Source organism: Leuciscus leuciscus, assembly GCF_965113295.1.
Source record: "Leuciscus leuciscus genome assembly, chromosome: 12".
NCBI lineage: Eukaryota > Metazoa > Chordata > Actinopteri > Cypriniformes > Leuciscidae > Leuciscus > Leuciscus leuciscus.
Window position 1 is genome coordinate 15,725,786 of NC_138736.1, and position 24,012 is coordinate 15,749,797.

Below are 24,012 nucleotides of genomic sequence, written 5' to 3' on the forward strand. Positions count from 1 at the left end.
AAATCGTGATACGAACCGAATCGTAGGTTTGGTCTGTCGTTACAGCCATAGTAAGACGAGAAAGCAAGAGTTTATGGTTTTAAAAAACAAACAAACAATGGCTATCTGAACATCTTTGCCAAGCGCAGTACAGAAGTAGGCTAATCAATAAATTATCGGGGAGGGTCATGCCTTTTTTCACAATCATTTTGGAGGGTCATAGAAAAATGTATTGCTGGCGAAGGGAGGGTCATGTCTTTTTTGACAACAGATCTCAAAACTCCTCCGGTGGCCCCTTAAATAAAAAACGAACAGTCCCTAAGTAAATATAGTTATATATTAATATAGACATATAAAAAAAACACCCGCCATATATATATATATATATCATGAATGTATAAATGAAGAATTCAGTCACAAGACAGCAATAGGAGTTCGACACCAAGGCAGACCTACAGTTCATGCAGTCTTTGCTGCCCCCTTCCTGTAAAACCTGTTTCTTAACAAGACACTTTATGTTCAAGCTTTATAATACAGTATGCATTCACTGAGCTCAATGAGCAGCATCTGTGGCATGTTGTCAGATATCATACCACAATACATTGGACTCCTCAGTGTGAAATGAAATGCACTTACAATAGACACCAATGGCCCAGTCATTGTATTTTTACCTCCTAGACATACTGTTTTATAACTGTTAATGCATCTTATTTGTCGCTTACAAACTCCACAGAGAACATCAAAACAAAACAAGTCGTACTATTCAAATGGCATCATCACAAGTTTATTATGTGACTTTGTACAATAAAAATGAAAAAGCAAAACAAAGAGAAACAAAATTATAAAAAGGAGCTGCAGAGGTACATGACTGAAAGCTAAGTGTGGTATTGGGGGAGGCCAGCTCTGGTGGAACTCTGTGCCTATAGAGAGAGAGAGAGAGAGAGAGAGAGAGAGAGAGAGAGAGAGAGAGAGAGAGAGAGAGAGAGAGAGAGAGAGAGAGAGAGAGGAAAAAAACAACTGGCCAAGAACGCCAGCTCACTGCTTCCAGGTCAGTTTACATGACAAACACCTGATGGTAGCCAACAGACATAAACAAATCACTCACATAATGTCTGATGTATCCTCCTTTTTTTTTTGCATAATGTTGTTGTGTAATGTCGTACAGCACTTCAGAAAAGGAGGATCCATAGACAAATCATGTGACGTTCATAAAGGCTCTGTAGATGACAATCTGCTACCGCTTCAAACAAACAGTGAACTGGAACATTATATGAGAAACAAATTAAACATTACAAAATAATAGTAACCGAAGTAACATTTCATGAATGGCTAAGGTCCATGGCTAAATAATTTAATTTACACAAATATTGGAAGAGCTTAACATTTCAGGAAGGGAAAAGAAGCCACACAAAAAGTTGTTTAAAGGACAGAAATGCCTGAGGTAAGATTCAGCCTTTAGGTTTTATTGATGTGGCCAATCAATATGCGGTTGGAGAGGAGGAAGTGACCTCTGGATCTAAAAACACTAAACAAACACATGATGCAGGAGGGGAATTTGACGTATTACAAAGTCAAAACAACGTTTCGTACAATATTGCATATCTCTGAGAAGTTTTTATGCTTTTATTTATTATAGATTAAGTGCGCCTCTGGGCTCTCAGTTTCTGTGAGGTCTGGCAAATGAACCGATGCGTAAAAAGAGCAGAATGTGTGGACTGTGTGAAATGTTTCCAGGTCAGCGGGGAGTGCAGAGGCACACTGTCCCCGCAAAAAAAACTAAACAAAACTAAACATGGGGCTTTATATAAATGTATGATTTTGGTCGACAGACTGACTGAGGGTCCAGGCTGGTATAATTGGCAACTAGAATGTGGTGATGGTCCAAGTGGTTTAAAAGATCTTTTTCTTTTTGTTCTTTTCCAAGGTCCTTTAGGATTGAAAGAAAGAAAAAAGGAAATTAGAGAAAATAAACATTGACATTCACACTTTATAACAGTTTAAAATATCAAGGATTGCACAATATTTTTTAATTAGATGGACTTCATTAGACTTTATTTTTTATAACTGAATATAACATGCATTTAATAATAATAAGCCACTTTGTTTGAATGTGCTGTTGTTAACAGTGTAATTACACAAATAAGCACTGAGGGTTACACTTTATTTTAAGGTGTCATTGTTACAGTGTAATTATATATTTAAGTACTGAGTAATATTAAGCAACTACATGTACTTACTATAGGGTTAGGGTAGGATTAGGATTTGGTTGAGGGTTAGTTGCATGTAATTATGCATAAATTATTGTTAATACTATGGTAAGTACATGTAACATATGTAACAAGGACACTGTAAAATAAAGTGTTACCGCAGGTTCACCTCCGAGGCTTCTTCAGTGCTTGTATCCACAGTAATACGAACAGTAACAATGTCATTGGTTTTACCGTATCAACAGACCTCAGTAATGGTAGTGCCATTTTCAATTTTTGACAGGAATGAAAACAAGAGTTGTGAGGGACTGTAATTGACTGAATTCAATGGATTGTACTGTTGTTTAACAACAATCCTGAATGTTCAGCTGATGATATATCTTTCCGAATTTTTTTAGAGTTTTAAAAATTACGTGTCCCAGGACCTTTATACAGCGCGTGCCATTGTAAAGACTGTACATCTACCCCTCATTTCCTCGTTTTCATCTGCGTTAAATTCAATTCGTCGTCTAACCTGACTAAGGTCTATATGAGCTCGAGTCCTCATCCTTAGGAAATGCATGATAAGTGGATTTGAAAATAGAATCTTCTCAACATGTTGAAAACAAACAAAACTCCTCCAGGCCTCTGCTACAACTACAGTGTTTGAGGGCGGGTCAAAGTAGACGTTTGTATAGTAGGTAAGATTGAAATTACTGATGACTTGTTTCAGGCAGTTCTTTATTTTTTTATTTTTTTATTTTGGGAGACATTAGGGGCTTTCGCATCGGGTAGTTATAGGAACTAAGTTATAGGAACTAGCCAAAAGAGCAGTCCCCCGAGAACCTCTGTTCCCCGCCATTTGGAAGTGACGCAAGTGTCACTTACGTCCTGCTGCTCTGGTTGTTGTGCGGGATAATTTTGACGGTGCGAAGAATGACTTAGCCAGAGCCTGAGTACACAGCGCTCTCATTCTTCATCTTCATTAGTTTATGATCTGCGTTTGCAGTGTGGTTGATGCCTATTGTCACTAGCTGAGCAGAAATACAGCGTAAAGGTTGAGAAGTGCCTGGACATCAGCGTTGGTCCATCTATCGCTGTTTTCCATAGGGGCTTTCGCTAAGGGTAGGGAACTTAGTTCCACCTTAGCCACCAGGGCAGTTCCCGGAGAACTAAATGTTTCCCTAGGGCCATTTTCCTGGTTGCATTCGCACCGACAGTAGGAACTCTGAAGTGACGCAAGCCGCGCTTCTTGTTGTGACTTTTATTTTGACAGCGCGGCGGACATTTATTTTGAAGGCGCTAAGAATGCCAGAGCTCCCATTCTCCGTCTTCATTAGTTTACGATCTGTTTAACAGTCCTCCTGTCTAATACGTTATTAGACAGAACTGTAATACAAAGAGTGTAGACAGTATATGAAAAAAGTATTAGCGTTTGCTGTGTGGTTGATGTCCAATGTCGCTTGCTGAGTAGAAATACATAATCATGTTTAGCTTGGTCCCCTCAGACTTGCGTTGGATTTTCTCCTTAGCGTAAAGTTTAAGAGGCCCATCTATCACTGTTTTCCATGTTCGTAGAGTATGTTTCTGGAGTAAATATACAGTATCTCACAAAAGTGAGTACACCCCTCACATTTCAGCAACCATTTTAGTATATCTTCTCAAGGGACAATACTATATAAATGAAACTTGGATATATTTTAGAGTAGTCAATGTGCTGCTGTATAAATTTACTGTCCTCTGAAAATAACTCTACATACAGCCATTATTGTCAAAATAGCTGGCAACAAAAGTGAGTACACCCTAAGTGAACATGTCAAAACTGTGTCCAAAGTGTCAATATTTTGTGTGAGCACCATTGTTATCTAGCACTGCCTTAATCCTCCAAGGCATGGAGTTCACCAGAGCTGCACAGGTTGTTGCTGGGACCCTATTCCACTCCTCCATAATGACATCACAGAGCTGCTGGATGTTAGACACATGGCGCCTCTCCACCTTCGGCTTGAGGACGCCCCACAGGTGCTCAACAGGGTTCAGGTCTGGAGATGCCTACTTGGCCATTCCATCACCTTCACCTTCCTCAGCAAGGCAGTTGTCATGTCGGCGGTGTGTTTGGGGTCGTTATCATGCCGTTCGGCCAAGTTTCTGAAGCATCATGTTCTGCTTCATAATCTCACAGTACATCTTGGAATCCATGTTTCCCTCAATGAAGCGCAGCTCCCCAGTACCAGCAGCACTCATGCAGCCCCAGAACATGATGCTACCACCACTGTAGGCAACTGTAGGCAACACAATGTTCTTGGTACTCCTCACCAGGGCGTCGCCACATATTCTGGACACCATCTGAACCAAACAAGTTTATCTTAGTCTCATCAGACCACAGGACATGGTTCCAGTAATTCATGCTCTTGGACAGGTTGCTTTCAGCTAACTGTTTGCGGGCTTTCTTGTGAGCCAGCTTCAGAAGAGGCTTCCTTCTGGGATGACAGCCATGCAAACCGACTTGTTGCAGTGTGTGGCGTACGGTCTGAGCACTAACAAGCTGACCTTCCGCTTCTGCAACCACAGGAATGCTGGCAGCACTCATGCATCTCTTTTTTGAAGCCAGCTTCTGCACCTGACGCACAGCACGAGGATTCAACTTCTTTGATTGACCCTTGCAAGGCCTGTTCCGAGTAGAACCCGTCTTGGAAAACCTCTGTATGACCCTGGCCTGTACTGTAACTCAGTTTCAGGTTGTTGCCAATATTCTTATAGCCTAGGGCTAGGCCATCTTTGTGGAGAGCAACAATTCTAATTCTCAAATCCTTAGATAGTTATTCGCCATGAGGTGCCATGTTGAACATCCAGTGGTCAGTATGAGAGAATTGTACTCAAAGCATCAAATTTTAACTGCTCTAATACAAGATACACAAATTTGTATGGTCCTGTCAAGCAGACAAAAACATGAACATGATGAATAGGACATGTGGCTTTGTATGGTTTAATGACGTACTGCTGTTATTACTTCGGGTGTACTAGTGTTGTCAAAGTACCGGTACTTCGGTACCAAGTCGGTACTGGCCGGGTATATTCGGTACCAACTAATAGGCAGCTGCTTTAAGTCGCTTCCGTGTTTTTATCTAAGCGCGGGGCTCCAGACTAACTTTTTTACGTGGAGCACTGTCTGTGGCCGATATATACCACGATATATATATAGTGTCTGTGTATATTAAACTGCAAAAAGACTATTTAAATATTAACCCTGCATGTTCTGCTTGTCTCTGTGTGAATGCATGGCACAGACACGCGGTTTCATTTACCTCACACACACACACACACTGAAGCACGAGTGACGCTTGCGCTGTTTTCAGTCTCTGCTGCCTGACGATATGATGACATGATGAAATTCATCTCCAGAGCCACTCTGAGAGTCACTTCATGAGCATTTTACCGTTTAATTTGAGAAAAAACTATCGTCATATCATACACACATAGAAACTCAAAGGTCTTCATGGCAACCCGTCAAAATAAAAGTTCGGTTTAACTTGAAATTGACAGAAATAATTATATTAGGCTACTGTACAGTAGATTTAGCTACGTCTCCATGGGATTTAAAAAAAAAGCAATATTTACGTTTAAACAGCATGTAGCCTTTAATGCTTATATGTATTATTTACTTATGATTTCCGTCATAAAGTCATTGAATTGAATTTAATATTTTTTTCAAATAGTTAAATAAAATAGAAAAATAGTTCCAACAGATTTTGCTGTGGTACCGAAATTGGTACAGAGAACTGTAAAATTGTAATGGTATCGGTACCGACTACTGGAATTTTGGTTTTGTTGCCAGCTATTTTGACAATAATGGCTGTATGTCGAGTTCTTTTTTAGAGGATAGTAAATTTATACTGCTATACAAGCAGCACATTGACTACTCTAAAATATATCCAAGTTTCATTTCTGTAGTATTGTCCCTTGAGAAGATATACTAAAACGGTTGCTGAAATGTGAGGGGTGTACTCAATTTTGATGAGATACTTTATAGGCTATATGTGTGTTTACACAGCTTTTTTTTTAATGGCGGGTGCTGGTGTTTCGCGTGTGTTCGGCCAATCAGCACACACTTACGCCACTGGTAGTTCCTATAGTGCTGGTTTAGACCCTACCCTGAAGTAGGAGCAAAATGAGTTCCTCCAAAAGGAGTTCCTAGAACTAAAATCCTTCCCAGTTCCTGCGGTGTGAACACGCCAAAAAGTGGGTACTTCCACAATTAGTTACAGGAACTTTGAAAAGGTTCCTCTGTTCCGAACGCCCATAATAACTCCATTTGTTGTGCACTTTGATCTTTGAAACTTTGCAGACATTTTACATTCACAAACAGCTATAATACACACTACATTAAAGTAATATCTGAAAAGCATAATAGAGCACTTTCATTAACAGCATGTACTTATATTAGGGTTAAGGTTTGGTTTAGTGTTAGTTGCTTGTAATTATACATAATTAACTGTTATAACTATAATAAATACATGTAACGTGTAACAACAGCACAATGAAATAAAGTTTGACCTAATAGCAATAATAATAATAAGCTTGACACAATGCAATCTAGATGAAGGATGCATGCAGTCCTTTTACCTTATGCAGCTCACTAGTTTTGTAAAAGTGTGTGTACCTGGAAGCGTCCAGTTTCTGCTGCTCCAGCATGCGTTGTTGGGCCTCCCAATTGACCTTCTCCTCCTCCAACTGACGTCTCTTCTCCTCCAGCTCCTTGTGCTGGGCCTCCAGGTTCTTCTTCATCTGTTCATGACGCCGCTGCAGCTGAATAGACCAAACAAAACAAAACAGATTTACTAAGAATCATTCATGATGTATATAAACTATTTCAAACAGCGATATGCTACAGTACATTGTTGTCATATGACCTCATTCAGCCCATATCATTCTGAAAATACAATAACTCTGCAATATTAATGAAATTTTGTCAGATCAAATAATGCTAAAATGGTCTTTGATTTCATTCATTCATCATACAGGAAATGTAAAGTTAAAATCTATTACATTGAGGGATAATGTAGTACACCCAGTATCTCATCCAAAAAAATCTGCATACTGTGCACAATATATATAGTAACAACATATACTGCAATATACTGCAGTAACAACATGTTTAAGCACAAATACACTTGAGCTCATCTTAAGGAGACAAACACAGGATTGGTTTTGTTGGCTGTGTGCACATGAGATGGTACCTCTGCCTCAGAGTCTCTGAGTTTCTGGATCTTCTCCTTGACCTTCATCTCAAACACCTGCTCCATCTCCATTTCCATCTTCTTCATCTTTGTCACATGATCTCTCCTCTCCTCCTCCATCTGTGCCAGGGGGCTCCTACTTACACCCACACACACACACACGCACACAAAAGCAACGCACGGGCAGATGCACAAATGCACATTCGTTAGACCGTTTAATCAAAAATTTTTGAGTATTACAAACAAAGGAGCAGTAGTGGAAGAGAGGACCCTGGAGGGAGAAGTTTTAGGACCCAGTGCAGTGCAGTTGTGAGGAATGTGAGTTAGTAGGCTGAATCGCGGAGCCTGTGTTAGTGTGAGGCTGCAAAATCAACACCGCTCAGATAGCGCAGGGAGCCAACAAAGTCACTTATCAACCAATATGAGCAAATTAACCAGCCAATTAACATGGGCTGCAAAATTACATACAAATAACTAGTCAAGATTATATACAGATAATCCGAAGCTGAATTACGGAGGACTGAAAGCCTGTACATACCAAGTCTAATGTGAATAAATGGAGCAAAAGTTTGCAAAATAATTAATAAATTCACACTGAGTTTGATGCACATTATTATTATTATATGGTGGAAAAAAGTTAGACACATTCATAAAACAGGGTTCCAATTTTCCATTTCAAAATTGCATACTTTTTTAGACTCAAATGTCCAAACATCTCTGTAAATTTTTCAGACCATATTTGACATAAATGGTTCTTAAACCATTATTTTCAGCATTATATTTGGTATATAGTACAGTCATCAGAAAATATTTTATTACTGTTTCTTTTCCATTGGTTTTCTTAAAGTGATAGCATGTACTTACACAGTAGTCAACACTTGAAGTGGATCAAAACCTTTCATCAAAGTTATACATGAATTTTGCACAATAACCGTTCTTGTGAAAGTGAAGTGAAAGTGACACGTGACGGCCAAGTATGGTAACCCATACTTGGAATTTGACCTCTGCATTTAACCCATCCAAGTTAATGCACACATATTAGGAGCAGAGTAGTGAGTAGTTAACACACACACACACACACACACACACACTGCAAACGTGGATACACACACCCAGAGCACTGGGCAGCCTTTGTGTGGCGCCCGGGGAGCGATTGGGGGTTAGGTGCCTTGCTCAAGGGCACCTCAGTCATTTCCCACCGGTTCTGGAATCGAACCAGCAACCTTTGGGTTACCAGTTCAACTCCCCAACCACTAGGCCATGACTGCCCCCGTCTTAGGACAACTTTGATGAACTTTTTTGATCCACTTCAAATGTTGACAACTGTATGATGAGTAGAAACCTAAATACTTTTTAACATATACACACACACACATATATATATATATATATATATTTATATTCACCTCTGATACATCAGTTTGAAAATGTAAATATGGTTTGATGTGGCACAGTCACCAAACAGCAAAGTACAGTCTGAATGAAGTTCAAAAGAGTTTAATTCTAATTTATGGTAAAAACTGTTTTGCATAATGAAAATGTGTGCCTTGAATTAATTCCTTCATGTTTGACAATCACTAAATGATCACTAAACTTTTACCATGAAATCACTCTGCTTGTATAATAAATGTATTTAGAAATTCTTAATTATATATTTTAGAAAACTGAAAAGGGGGCAGTAGCCTTTTCTTCTTTTTTTTACATACTTATCCAGACCTGGAAATTACTCAAATCAAATTCTGTACTTTTCCAAACTATTTTTTTTCTAAACAGTGTGCTAAAATAAAATAAAAAATACGTTTTTACATGCACAAATTTGTATGTACAGGCTTTAACTCCTGTCAGGCAGCATCCAAATCAGTTTACCATGAACATGTCCTGAGTTGCCCAGCTTCTTATACTAACTTCAAGACTGCCAAGCTAATGGAAAGCAGGATAAACCTCCTTAAATGGCTAAATAAAGGAGGACATAAAAGGTACCACACTACAGGTTCCTAACACAAAGCTGGGACTGACGACAGAAAGGAACATTGAGCAGGATGCCCGACTCCGAATGTGAACAAACAAGGAGAAAGGAGGAAAACCGAGAGCAGAGGAGAGGACGAGACAAATGTGAACTTGTGCGTGACACTTACATGCCTTCAACTGAGTCAGATCTAAAATAAAAACACACACACACACACTTAGCATGCTCACAGTGCATCATGAGTTAGAAAAACAATGTTAGCAGCTTTTAGCCACTCTTATGCTTTGGTTAAGATGGGGGCTCTTAGTATAGACAGAGCTGTATACGCGTGAGGGTGGATGTGAATGGCCGGTTAGCGAGCGTTTGGACTGTATTTGAGGGTTAGTGACAGGCTTGTGTTGAGGGTGAACAGCTGTGGCTGTTAGGAAGCCTGGATGTGTTGATAATCAGTGTCACAGCACTGACTACCGCACTATTAGCATGTGTCAGTCTAGCTCTGGGGGTCCAGATTAACACTCTGATCCTTTACCGCCATTTTACAACCACAGACATGACACCATGGTGAACTGCTTCATGTACAGTAAACTGACCTCAGAAAACAGTGCTGCTGATGTTGATGTACACTAAAAGAATGGCTTAAAATAGGCTCTCGAGCTTGTATTAGTGAAAAACACTCACTTTGTGAGTTGGCCTTTGTTCTTGTTGTTGTCTACGCCGTTGTAAGTAACAGCAGCCAGCTTCCTACTGCGATAGTTCTCATAATGGACATTGTTGGTCACGTCCTTCAGATCCTGCATGTGAGTTCTGTGATTGAGGAGAAAACAAATAAATAACAGATTCATAACTCAGCATGTTCAGCTCATACATATACTCTACGGTTCAATAGTTTTAGGTACGATTTTATTTATATAATACTTTTATTTAGCAAGGATGCATTAAAATGCATTATACATTTAATGTTGTTCTTATGAACTTTCTGTTCATCAAAGAATCCTGAATTTTTTTTATTATGGTTTCCACAAAAATATTAAGCAGCACAAGTGGTTTCAACATTGATATTAATAAGATAATAACATATATAAACCACGTATTAGAATGATTTCTAATGAAAATTCAGCTTTGATATTATAGGAATGAATTACTTTTTAAAATATGCTCAAATAGGAAATAAAAGTTATTTTTAAATTGTAATTATATTTCACAATATTACTGTTTTTACTGTAGTTTTGATCAAATAAATGCTCCTTTGTGATCATAAGATACTTCTTTAAAAAAATATTTAAATCTTACAGACCCCAAACTTTTGAACACTAGTGTATTACAGAAGGCAACAGATGAATCACTCTAATATGGACGATAATGTTTTTGAAAAGACAGTTTGGAGAAATTATAAGAATTCCACCTCCATCATCAGGTATTAGTGCTGGTGTAGATTTATTATATACCTGATGAGCATGTTTCGTAGGATTGTGAAGTCACAGTGCTCCCCATTCTCCACTAAAAACAAAAAAAGTATTAAAAGTCAATAAAGAAACATTCACAACATTATACTACAATACCAACCACTTTCCAATGTGAAATATATAAAGCAAAGGTTTGCACAAAAAAACAAAAACAAAAAAAAAACACCCAGTTTATTGCACAATATCATCACTCTCTAAAAAAAGTTATACACAGATGAAAGGAAAAATGCATGTTTTTACATGCTTTAAAGACAAATAAAACAAACAGATAAACCAAAAATGAAATAAAAAAAATCACAGGACAAAAAACACAACCATAAAAACAATAAACATACCAAAGTAAACTTAAAACAAAAATAACCTACTCATTTAAACAACCACAACAAGTAAACAAACAAAATCCTTTGATAAGTTCTGACACTCATAGGCACATCATTCCTGTGCTACTGTAATATATAAACTGACCAGCAGGTGGCATCCGATCTGGCACTGACTTGTGTCTCCTGCTGCGTGTGCGTCACTTATCGAATGAATGAAGCAGACCTCTCCTTCCTTCCCAACCACATGCCATCTGTGTGCTTACATGCTGCTGAAAGTATCTCAGGCATTCAAAACTCACCCTCTTAAAACAGATAACCCTTGGTTTCAAATACAGTAATCAAACCCATGGCCTTCCTGCTCACACTGTCTAGAGCTGACAAACTCTGAGCTCAGACACAATAACCCTGCTCGCTGTACGGGTCGCTTGAGAGGATTTGGCCTGACAACTCTGGTGTTATCAGAGGTTGAAGGTTTAAAAAAGAAGAGGAAGTCCGCTCTCGCATCAGCTCCAGCCAAACCGCTTTGGTGAGCGAACAGACGAGACAAAAGTCAAATCAGCATACGATCTTATGCTTGAAATGCATGAGCTCTGAAACATCACTGGAACTTCATCTACAAAGCTTCATTCATGCTCATATTTCATACTATGTTTGCGGCGTAACACGTCACAGGCCCTTCAGGAGCTCTCAATGAAACTTCAAAAGACACACTTCCTGTTTACAGATCAGCAGGCTTTCACTTTACTGCCCAACCCACTGCATAGCCTAGAGTGTTGATCTCATGACCCTAAACACACTATGAAGACAAACACTTCATTATGTCTTACATTTTTAAATGTCACTTGTTTATGCTTTCATTTCTGTAAGAGGACTTTATTTAATTAACTAGCACCAGTGTAGTTATACTATTGTTATACAGTGTATGTTAACTGAACTAAAATGTTTTGAAATGTTGCCTTGTCAAGTTTGTTAAAGTACTAAAATTACTAGCTGAAATAAACAAAACTAATAAAATTAACAAAAGCACATCAAATTACTAAAAATGTAAATGAAAATCTAAAAGCTAATTCAAAACGTCAATAAAAACTACAATAGTATACAAATAATAATAAAAATCTCTAAACTATATTTGTTTATATTATATTAATATTTAGTAATAATTTCAATAATTTAACAATGCATTCTCTGTTTACCTGCATGTCATGTGACCATTAAATGACATCAAATAAAATGTAATCTTTTTTTGTGGTTCATTTTACTTATTTAGATTTTTTTATTTTAAAATTCTTCATTTAGATATTACATTTTTATGATTTAATTAATTAAGGTAATTCATTATTAAAGTTCCAGTCCAGTTTGGAAAACCCAGAATTGAATTAGAAATAAAATTATGACCCAATAATCTTAAAAAAAAGAAACCTAAGCGAAGTTTAACATCAACGCCATCTGACTATGATGTGTATATAATGCCATTATGATGTCATCAAAAAGAAAATCATTATTGCTGGTCTTCATTGATAATTACGTTACTTTAATGCTCTTATGACAAGAAATGATTTATATTTGTCACTGGCAGAGTCCATCCAAAATGCTTAATTCATTGGAGGATAGACATCGTCTGGTGAATGTGTCACAAGTTATAGCTTTCTGGGCTGTCAATGGTCAAATGGACTGCTTTATCATATTCAAACTGCACAATAAGAGGTACATTACTGTCCATAGCACAAACGGTACGGAACGGCAACAATAGCCTTAGCAAACAACACTAATGACGGCAACAATAGCCTTAGCAAACAACACTAATGAACCCAAACAACTACATTTAGCTCATACACACATCTCTCATACTCAGCATCACTGTGTTATGGGAAAGATCTGCAGTGTACTAGAGTAGATCAACACCCTCAGGGTCTGTCCTACCCTACAAACACACACACAGGGAGGTGACCTTTCACCCCCTACCTTCTGCCACGCCCCAGGGGTACTGCCTCCCTCGTACACGCTTTCCATTGACCTCGATGATGGTGTTACTACCGACCACAGCCAGGGGCAGACGGTCCTGAGGGACACAAAAACACACAAACATGTAACATACAGACATGTTTAGAGAGAGAGAGAGAGACTGGGAACGTCAGGTGGCTGATATCGACTCTTAATGGGTATGTGTGTGTGAGTGAGAGAGTGAGTGTGTGTCTCTGTTTGACCTATTTCCCTGATGGGCTGAATTAGGGAACCAATATTTGAGTAGTAAGTGCAATCTGAGCAGGGTTATTATCGTTAACTAAACTGTATAAAACAAAGTATATTGAAATTTAACTGATAAAATAAAAAGACTACACAATTCATGCTTTTACTCGTGCTAGCAAGCTATTTCAAACCACTAAAACAAACTCCAAGACATCTTCGTTTCGGCCAGATTTAGTTTGAAATTACATCACACATTGATTCTTATTATTTTATTTTTTTAAAGGTGCTCTAAGTGATGTCACGCGTTTTTTAGGCCAAAACATTTTTTGTCACATACAGCAAACATCTCCTCACTATCCGCTAGCTGCCTGTCCCCTGAACACACTGTAAAAAAACGCGGTCTCTCTAGACACCACAGGCTCCACAAACGGCAACCAAAACAAACTGGGCTCACCCGCACCACGAAACACAACAAACAGTGCTCCAGCCAATCACCGACAAGAAGTATTTGAGGGGTGTGGTTTGGGGGTTAGTGCACGTGCACATGAAGGGGGTGTGGAGGAGAGACGAGAGAGAAGCATGAAGAGGGAAGTTTGAATTATGGCCAACACACGACTAAAGAGACGACGTTCCGATGAACAGATTGCAAAGAAGAGGGACAAGGATAAGGAACGCGCAAAGTCCCGAATTTACATCGGAAAAACCCTCGAAATGTGGCGAGAACTCCGCCGGCAGAAGGGCTTCCAATCCGACATTCAGTTGCTCTGTTTTTGCAGAACAGGTAAATCCATTTTTCTTTCTAAATTGACGTTCATGTTCGCCAAACCAACACAAGGATGTAGTTAGCTAGAACTATGCAGTCAGCGTTAGCTTTGGTGAATACAACATATATGTTTCTAGCAGCTAGCGATCAATCTCTATTGTAAATGATCAAGCAAATTCACAGTAGGGCGACAATTTGTGTGAATGATTGTTTTCACCCACTGTTTGTTATGGATTTGAATGTTCATTTATAGGCTATTGACAACTTTGACTAAATTTGTTTACGCCGCCGCCGTTGTTTATGCTCACTGGGAAACGCGAAGCTAACGTTATCTTGCTATTATTGCGTCCTTGTATGGGAGCTATAGTATTAGTTATAACCTCAGGTGGCGAAACGATTTTAAGACAATGTTTCTCTTTTTCTGCATTCTGTTCTGCAATATATAAAAGCATTTATCTAACTTGGTGACATTACACATTGAATGAAGTATCAGTAAAACTTAACTTTGTTTTTAGTGACTACTTTGACTTTCCTTTATGCCGGAAGGGAGGGGAGGAGGGAGGAGACGGGATGAGGAGGAGGGAGGGTCTAGCTAGCCTCCGTTTTGTTTGACAACAATTCGAATGTCAACACTCCCGGCATCACTTAGAGCACCTTTAAGTATATCAGGGCCTTAACAGTATCTAATTATTCAAACAACCCACTATTTAGCCAATTTCAGTGTCATAGCGGAAAAGAACCATTCATCAGCAATCGTGAACACACAAACCTTAATCTTCTTCACTAGCTTGCTCTCCTCCTCATCATCAGTCTCTGGAAACTCGTAGATTTTGATCTTATGTTCCTGGATCTCTCTCATTATCTGGAAAAAGGACAGGATGAAAAATAAAGAATAAAATTGGTGCTGACAAGTAGACTTGGAAAGACTTGGAATCTCCCAGCAGGCTCTGAAGGCTCACTGTCACTGGTTTGAGATTGCATTTACTCTCAAAGGAGTCAGGAAAAACCATGTGTAGACAGATTTATCGCTCGTGTTATGATGCGTTCTCACTGCCGCCGCTGTGACAGCAACACCAGTCACTTCAGATGTTTTGCAGATGTTAAACTGTCCCACATGCATCATTTGAGACACTGGGAATGCTTTCATGATGCTGTGATCTGACATAACTCCTGCATCTCTATGTAGGGCTGTTCATCAGTGAGGTCAGTCAATACCAATCTGAACAGAGGCTGAATGTTTGTTCATGCACATGCAAAAGAGATTATATAATGAAAACTACAAAGATTTTCTTTGCTTTTTTAAAAATAATTACATTTCAATGTACATGTATGTACACATGGGTATATATATATATATTTTGTGTATGAGTTACAAAAGTTATAGATGAATTATGATATGTTTCAGAAAATGTTTGTACGCACGGTTAGTGAATGAGACCCATTGTTTTGGCTCAATGAAAAAGATGGCAGAGAGTCAAGAAAAATATTTCTTCATTCACTACTAAAAAGTATCACATTTGTTCCATCCAATTAAAAAGGTTTCTTTTTTTATCCAATATTGTATGCGTATTCTTTATTAAATATGTATTACTGGTACATAAGTATTCTTTTTTTAAAAACACTGTTATTGACAGTCAGACTGAATATTTTTTGTAATATACCAATGAATTATACTGATGATATACTTGCTATACTTAACAGTAACATACTTCTGCAGTAATGCTTCACTTTAACACAGAATTCTTAGGTGATCTCATTAAACCTTCGAGTTTTGGCGGATAACTGAAGGAAAATCCTTGTGTTTCTGTTTGTAGTTGACAACATTTTTGTATTATGTTCCTCAATATGTTCCGATGTCACATTTGTAAAATAACTTGTAGTGGTTAGAAATGTTTGGAATTATTTTTGGGATTTTTGGAATATGAATGTTAAAAAGTGAACCTGGGGCGCCTTGCATTTCCAAATGCACGTATTTAGTGACCTGCACCGCAGAATTAAAACAAACCGTTCTGAGCCAGCTGAAAATCTAAAAAAAATTAAATTACATTTCATCTATTGTTTAATATTGAACAATTCATTAAGATTAAATGTTCAGTTTTAGTTTCTTTATTACACAAATATAAAATATATACAATAAAACAAGAAAGTACAATCCATATACTGTGCAGGGAGAGGCAGAAAAACAAAAAGGGCTTATTTAAAGCCTCCACCTTAACAACAAAGAAACTAATTATGAAATTAAGCACATTCATTGAAATTATTCACCTCCACATTAATTTTGCAGCGCTGAACCCAGCACCTATTCAAGATTCAGTAACACGGCGAAGACGTTAAACTCGGTTTACAACCAGATTATGTCTAAGACTCATAGAGTGGGTGGAACATTTTTCTAAAAAAACGTAGTTATGATGTTATGTTTTTAGGACAAGAAGCCTTGTTATACAATTAGTGTACTGGTACAGTGTTTGTCATTAGCGCACTCACCTGCTTCTTGAACTGTTGGCACTCCTCTGGAGTCAGTGTGTCTGCTTTTGCGATGAGCGGGATGATGTTCACTTTTTCATGTAACCGTTTCATGAACTCAATATCCAGTGGTTTCAGTCTGACAGACAAAGAGAGAGAGAGAGAGAAAGAACATGAGGGTTTAACGTTTCAAACTAAACACTGAGAATGAGTCCAAAAACAGCCGCAAAGGTCTCCTCTGTTGTGCAGTAGTGAGGCATCACATTTACACTGCTGTTTGGCAGCTTGGCTGAACTTGTAACTCGGCTCGTAGTAAAGCCACATGTGCTGCAAGAAGAGCAATAAATAAATGGCAGGAAATTCATTTGTGCTTGTCCACTCAGGCCAATGAAACTTTCACAGCTTTAGCCATTACACACACACAAATGCACATGCTGGATTCTCATCAGCAGGTGAAATTGTGTTTTTTGGTCTCTTGATTCAATTAAAAGTTTCAATAGGAGAGGGCACTGTGACATTTTTCCAGACTGACATTCTGAGGAACTGGGGGTAGGATTTCAAAAGAAGGATTAGTGATTTTTGGCATTTCATTCTCTGAGAAACGCTTGTGTGCGACATATGGTGCCTTTCCATGCAAAACCAACCACTAAGGTACTGGGGAGATCTGATTGGTTGCCAAGACATTGCTATGGGTTCGCTAAGGTGTTCTGACTGGTGGTTAAGGTCGTTGCTATATGGCTTCTTGGGTGTTCAGAGTAGTTTTTAAGTGTGCTAAGGTGGTTTTTAGCACTTTGCTATGTGGTTGTGAAATTACCCAAAAGAGGACATTCAAACCAGACAAAACTAAACAACACCAAACAATCCAAAACAAAAACAGAAATAAAAAACACCAAACAACAACAAAAACACTAAACAAACAAACAAAACAAAAAACAAAAAAGAATACATCAAACAAAACACCAGGCAAACCAACAAACAAATCAACTGAACCAACAGTAACCTGCCTGACAAACACAGTTAAATATACATGTGTTTTCCTGACTTTTCAGTTGTTGTTTTTTACTTCTTGAATGTGCAGACAAAAACATTCACAGCATGACTTTAAGCCAGAGAAAGTTTTAGGCCAGGTTATGTTATGTTTTTTGTGTTTTTTTACCACTAGATAAGTACAAGATTTTACTTGTACAAGTCATCTGACGACAACTTAGTCTGAAAACGCTGACAGTGCAATAAATTCTAATGTACTTGGCATCACTTTAGAGCTCACTTCTAAAAGCCCCCCATAGCAAAAGAAAAGCACAAGTCGAATATACAGAATCTGTGTGTGTCTAAGGCTTGAAACGGAGTGCCTACCCATGACCAGAGGGAGCGATGAAGTACAGACAGCAGTGCACTCGGCTGTCGGGCATCTGGCGTCTATTGACGCGTGACTCCGCGTTGAGGTAATCCTCAAATTTGCTGTCAATGTGGTCGGTGACAGGCTGCCAGCTACAGAACACATAATCAACATTGAGAGTTAACATGGAAATGTAATATAAACAAATTAGCCATCCCTCATTTATTAACGACAATATGAGGAGACTCTCAGCTGTTAACACGCGAGATGTAGAAAATACACAAAATCACACATACCAGTTACTGTTATCAACGGCATCTCCGAAGCCTGGCGTGTCCACGATGGTGAGCAGTAGTTGAACTCCACCCTCTTTAATCAGCACCTTGGACTGCTCCACCTGACAAAAAAAACATGACAACATAAGTCACATGACCACAAAGCAACAATAAATTAAATCACTATTAGCAAAACACATAAAAAAAGCACAAAATCATACAAATTAAGGACTGTTCACACCAAATCCAATGTGACCAAAACACACGCTAATTCTGATGCAAATATATTCATTGTTCTCTGGAAAAAGTTTGCATTCACATACTTATGCAAGTGAAATCAGTATTTTTTTGCATTTATTATATTCATTTAAAAATAGCCTAGTCAGCAATTGCTTGTCATACTGTCATAACTCTTATTTTCACTCCAATTGTTTATAGTCTCAATGTACTCAAAAACCAACATGTTCAGCTCAGTGTCTTTCTTGAATGAATGAATAACGGTTTGGACTCATGACCTGAAATCTTACTGTTTGACATGTTTTTGTACTAGTCATAAGGGGTTATATTTTTTGTTTTAAAATGGATATAAAAATCTGACTTGATGTAAACAGACCTTTAGTTACAATCATGACGCTAATACAAGTCCTTAGTCCTTAAACATAGCACTGTATCTGAATGATATTTGACACAAAATAAGAAACTGCAGAAAACCCCAATTAGATCTACATGAATAAGCTATTTTCAGAGAACGGATTTGAAGCAGATATGCAAACAGCATGAGGGCCAAAACTCGTGATGAGCACATACGGTCAGTTCTCTTACGAGAGGTACTCTCGTACTGCGTAAATCTTACGCTAGGGAAAATCTCTTTTCCGCGAGATACTGAAGCCAAAAAATTATCCTTAATTTTGAAATAATGTAAAACGCGTTGCGGCAGCATGCAGACACAGGCGAGACGGCTTGTGCGCCTATTGGCTGCCCTGCGGCAACTGCAGCAGCCTATCGTTAAGGCCCACTCGTGACGTCAGCTCCAATGGGGGCGCTTCGCGCCCAATACGTCACGTCCCGCCAGAATGGGCGTGGTCTAGGGCTATAAACATAGCTTCGAGAGGCTAGCTCACTGATTTTTCATCTCTTCAGCGAAGCTCTCGCATCGCTGGACCCGGAGAGAAGCCGCGCCGTCTGAAAAAGCCTTTCAGCGGGACGAGTCGACACTCTGAAGCCGCTGGCCGCGCCGCCTTCAGTCGCCTTCCTGCTGCGCTATCCGCCGTTATATCCTTTCTCTGCTACTGTGTTTTGTGTATGTGTGTGTGCTCGCCGCCGCGACACACACTCTCATTGCACTAAAAGAGCCGGGCGTCTTTTTCAAGACGCCCCTTTCCTGAGGATCACGCAGCTCTCGCGCTCGCGCTCGCTGACGGCGACCGCCCTCACTGCGAGCCAGTTACTGCCTGGTGACTCTGAGGACTCACCTGGCATCCTTCTCCGAGACTGCTCCTCCGCCCCCCCCAACCCGCAAAGCTCGCCGGTGCGCCCGCTTGCCTTGCCTGCTTGGGGGATGATACCTGCTCTCCCTCTGTTCGAGCCGCGCAAACCGCGCCGTTCACAGGGGATGTCAGGAGCGGACGGTCACGGGGCTAGCTTTCTCTCTCCCTCTGTTCGAGCCGCGCAAACTGCGCCGTTCACAAGGGAGGCTGGAAGCGGACGATCGGGGTTAGTTTTTCTTTACGTTACAAGAAAGCTACCCTGCCCTTGCGCCCCATTCACGCGTCACTCACCGGCGAAAAGACAACTCAGTTCCCTGATTAGGCGACTGGAAATATCAATATTGCAGCAAACGAGCCTGTTGTAACACGCACGCTTGCAAGCAAACGCCGAAGAAAACATGTTGACGCTCTTTTATATGCTCATGCATCTATACACCTTTGTGTTCCCCCCCTGTGGCTCAGTGGCGGAATCTTAGGTTTTTCACACGAGGGACCGGGGTTCGAATCCCGGTCTAACGGCAGATATATTATGCCGCCAATGCTTCGCTCTGTCAGTTCCCTGAAAGGCGACTGCAGATGTGCATTTTGCAGCCAACGAGTGCGCTGTACAACCCGCTCGCCTGCACCCAAACACCGTTTCTATGGTTCCCGTGCGTCACTGGCGAAAGGAGAAAAGGGTGTTTTTTAGCCCCGCTGCGGCCGGGCCGACCTCCACTCCTGACACATTTCTCATTCCCCTCTTAAGTTCAGGTGACTGGAAATGTCAATATTGCAGTGAGCGAGCCTGTTGTTTTGCACGCACGCCTGCAAACAAACGCCAGCATGTTGACGCTCTTTGATAATACTCGCGCTACTGAATATCTATGTGTCTTCCTCTGTGGTCCAGTGGTAGATCGTCAGATTTTCACGCGAGAGACCCGCGATCAAATCCCGGGTCTACCGGCAAAACACACTTTTTGCCGTCAATTCTCGCTCTGGCAGTTCCCTGAAAAGGCGACTGCAGATGTGTATTTTGCAGCCAACGAGCGCGTGGTACAACCCGTTCGCCTGCACCCAAACTCTGTTTCTATGGTTTCCGCCTCTGAAGTTCAGACGACTGGAAATGTCAATATTGCAGTGAACAAGCCTGCTGTAATACACGCACGCCTGCAAACAAACGCCAGCATGTTGACGCTTTCTGTTTCTATGGCAACTTCTCGCTCGTTCAGTTCCAGTAAATGCGACTGTTCCAGTGTATTCTGCAGTAAACAAGTCGGCGAAATAGCCCGCTTGCCTGCACACAAACGCCGCTTTTACGGCTACCCAGATAAATCCCATAAGAGTGTATTTTCTGGTGTCCCGGCCACGGCCGATGGTGTTACGAATGTAGACGAAATTCCTACACAGAAACACAGCCCGTCACACAGGGCTCGCGCACATGAAATCGACCCAGGTCGATTGCGCATTAAACGTGGTAAATGTGCCCACTGCCCAGTGCCCACAAACACTACGTTCCACATATCTCAAGGTTTCTGTAAAAACAAAACCAACGTGCATTCGCTCTGCTCAGGCGAACAATGCTCTCAGTGTTGTAAATGTGCCCGCTATCCCGCGCCCACATTCACACATAGACATGACAGGTCCTACGGGACTCGCCCAGCCCTCCCCTCTCGGTTGACCACCGCAAAGGAGTCGAGCGCGGGCAATCTGCCCGCCGTTATCAGCGCGCCCCCTGCCTCGAAGCGCGACGCTTATGTTACAGCACACCGAAGCCCCTCTGTCGCTGAGCGACCAGAGCGCGCTCCGCATTCAGCCCCTAGCCATTCGTGCAGATGCATGGGCAAGGCTACCCGGGGGTTTTGAAGTGGGTGCTAGACATTATAGAAAGAGGCTATTCGCTACAGTTTCGCCGACGCCCTCGCCGCTATGTGACGCGCGTCGAAGCTACGGTAAAAACAGAAGTAGCACCACCTACTTCGAGCCGAAATTTTGAAACTGTTGAGCAAAGGGGCCATAGAGCCTTTATCTCAAGCTCAGAGTGAAGGAGGGCTATACAGCAGATACTTCCTGGTACTGAAAAAAGACGGGGGTCTCAGACCCATACTAGATCTAAGGCAACTGAACAGAGTGCTTGCGAAGCAACAGTTCGGAATGCTCACGACCAGAAAAACCCTCACGCACATTCGCCGAGGAGATTGGTTTGTGTCAATAGATCTGAAAGACGCATATTTTCAAATACAAATAGCGTCACGTCACAGGCGACGTTTGAGATTCGCCTTCGAGGGCCAGGCATATCAGTGCTCAGTCCTACCGTTCGGCTTGTCTCTAGCCGCTCGCACCCCTCAGACTACAGGGCATGCGAGTATTGAACTACTTGGACGATTGGCTGATTCTAGCTCAATCTCACTCGGTGCTCATAGAGCACAGGACCATTTTGCTCGATCACCTCGAGAATCTGGGTCAATTGGGCGAAGAGTTCTCTGTCTCCCAGACAGATAATATCTTTTCTGGGCACAGAACTGGACTCGCTGTCTATGATAGCGCGACTGTCACCAGAGCGCGTACTAGACATTCAGCGCGCAGCGAGCTCTTTCCGCTGCGGCGCATCTGTCCCGCTCAAGAAATTTCAGAGGATGCTAGGTCTCATGGCCTCAGCATCATCAGTACTTCAGTTGGGCTTGCTTCGCATGCGCCCGCTACAGTTCTGGCTGAAAGCGCGAGTACCGCGCCGAGCGTGGGCTTCCGGTCTGCTTCGTCTCAAGGTCAATCAGAAATGCATCGCAGCTCTGAAACCTGGGAAAGCAAACGACTTGTACCAATCAGGTGTTAGCCTGGGGACTTCCTCGAGTGTGAAGGTAGTGTCTACGGACGCCTCCACCTTGGGATGGGGAGCACTGCTCAAGGGCAGACCGTTCTTCGGCCAATGGTCAGAACGGGAGAAGCTTCTACACATAAACTGCCTCGAAATGTTGGCAGTAGACAACACACTGACGCGTTTTTGTCCCTAAATACGAGGACACCACGTCCTGGTCCGCTCGGACAACATGTCAGTGGTGTCCTACATAAATCGCCAGGGCGGCCTCAGGTCCCGAAACCTGCACAGGCTGACAGAACGCCTCCTGGTGTGGGCTCAGCGCAACCTGCTCTCGCCGAGAGCAGCGCATGTGCCAGGGCTCCTGAACGTAGGACCGGACAGACTGTCCAGAAACAATGTTCCGACAGGCGAATGGCCTCTACACCCACAGACAGTCCAGCTGCTGTGGAAGAAATTCGGCAGAGCGGAAGTAGACCTGTTCGCGTCTCAAGAAAACGCTCACTGTCTGGAATTTTTCTCCAAGAGCAGGGACGCGCTGGCTCACGTATGGCCCCGCCGCCCGCTCTATGCCTTTCCTCCCGTCTTTCTCCTGCCTCAGGTGATAGAACGGATCAGAGAAGGATGCTCAGTGCTACTCGTAGCGCCGTTCTGGAAAAACCAACCCTGGTTCCCAGTTCTGATGCAGCTAGCAAGCACTGCCCCATGGCCAGTGCCAGTGAGGAGGGACCTCCTCTCTCAGGCCAAGGGCTCGTTTTGGCATCCGCGCCCAGAGCTGTGGTCCCTTCATGTTTGGGCCATCAACGGGTACCCGCTGACCTCCCCAAGCGGAGTGTTAAACACGATCACGCAGGCTAGAGCTCCGTCTATGCGACGTCTCTATTCCTCGAAATGGTCAGTGTTCTCCAGCTGATGCACAGCTTGTGGCGTGTCGCCCCTAGACTGTGGGGTGACCGAGGTTCTCTCCTTCCTACAAGAGCTGTTGGACAAGGGCAGGACCCCTTCCACGCTCAAAGTGTATGTGGCGGCCATAGCAGCGTTCTCAAAAACAACGCTGGGTCAGTCAGTAGGAAGGAACGATTTAGTCATCGTCTTCCTTAGAGGAGCTAAGAGACTGAATCCTCCCAGGCCTCCCTCAGTCCCTGTATGGAACCTTTCTACAGTGCTGGAAGCCATGAAAGGTGACCCATTCGAGCCTTTACAGACGATTGATCTTAAACACCTGTCTTTCAAGACAGTGTTTCTTCTGGCTCTCGCTTCAGTGAAGCGCACAGGGGACTTACACGCGCTCTCAGTAAGCGCGACGTGTATGGAGTTTGGGCCTAATGACTCAAGAGTTATACTCAAACCTAAGCACGGTTATGTTCCAAAATCCCTCAACACACCGTTTAGGGCGCAGGTCATTCCCTGTCAGCCTTACCGGTCACTGACGAGGAAGGAGACGCAAGCTTCCTTTGCCCAGTCAGAGCATTAAGAGCTTATGTGTCTCGCACGTCTGTTTTCAGACAGACAGAGCAGCTCTTTGTTTTCACTCTACGGACGTTCTAAGGGACTTGCCGTGT

General features: G+C 41.6%; 1 protein-coding gene across 5 annotated transcripts in view; it reads right to left on the minus strand.

The window, feature by feature from the left end:
* Positions 1-747: 747 nt before the first annotated feature.
* The window catches only part of septin7a (septin 7a), a 214,106-nt gene continuing 190,841 nt past the window's right edge, over positions 748-24,012 (minus strand). For 2 of the 5 annotated variants that reach the window (XM_082186136.1, XM_082186132.1), the window contains exons 4-14: positions 18,194-18,294; positions 17,915-18,049; positions 16,583-16,700; positions 14,868-14,960; positions 13,111-13,207; positions 10,811-10,862; positions 10,044-10,169; positions 9,535-9,555; positions 7,400-7,538; positions 6,823-6,968; positions 748-1,906 (exon numbers count right to left, since the gene is read on the minus strand). In XM_082186136.1, coding sequence (XP_082042262.1) covers positions 1,870-1,906; positions 6,823-6,968; positions 7,400-7,538; positions 9,535-9,555; positions 10,044-10,169; positions 10,811-10,862; positions 13,111-13,207; positions 14,868-14,960; positions 16,583-16,700; positions 17,915-18,049; positions 18,194-18,294 — 1,065 coding nt within the window. In that variant the 3' untranslated portion in view covers positions 748-1,869. The remainder of the gene's footprint in view (positions 1,907-6,822; positions 6,969-7,399; positions 7,539-9,534; positions 9,556-10,043; positions 10,170-10,810; positions 10,863-13,110; positions 13,208-14,867; positions 14,961-16,582; positions 16,701-17,914; positions 18,050-18,193; positions 18,295-24,012) is intronic. The other 3 variants (XM_082186133.1, XM_082186135.1, XM_082186134.1) reach the window with 3 other exon arrangements.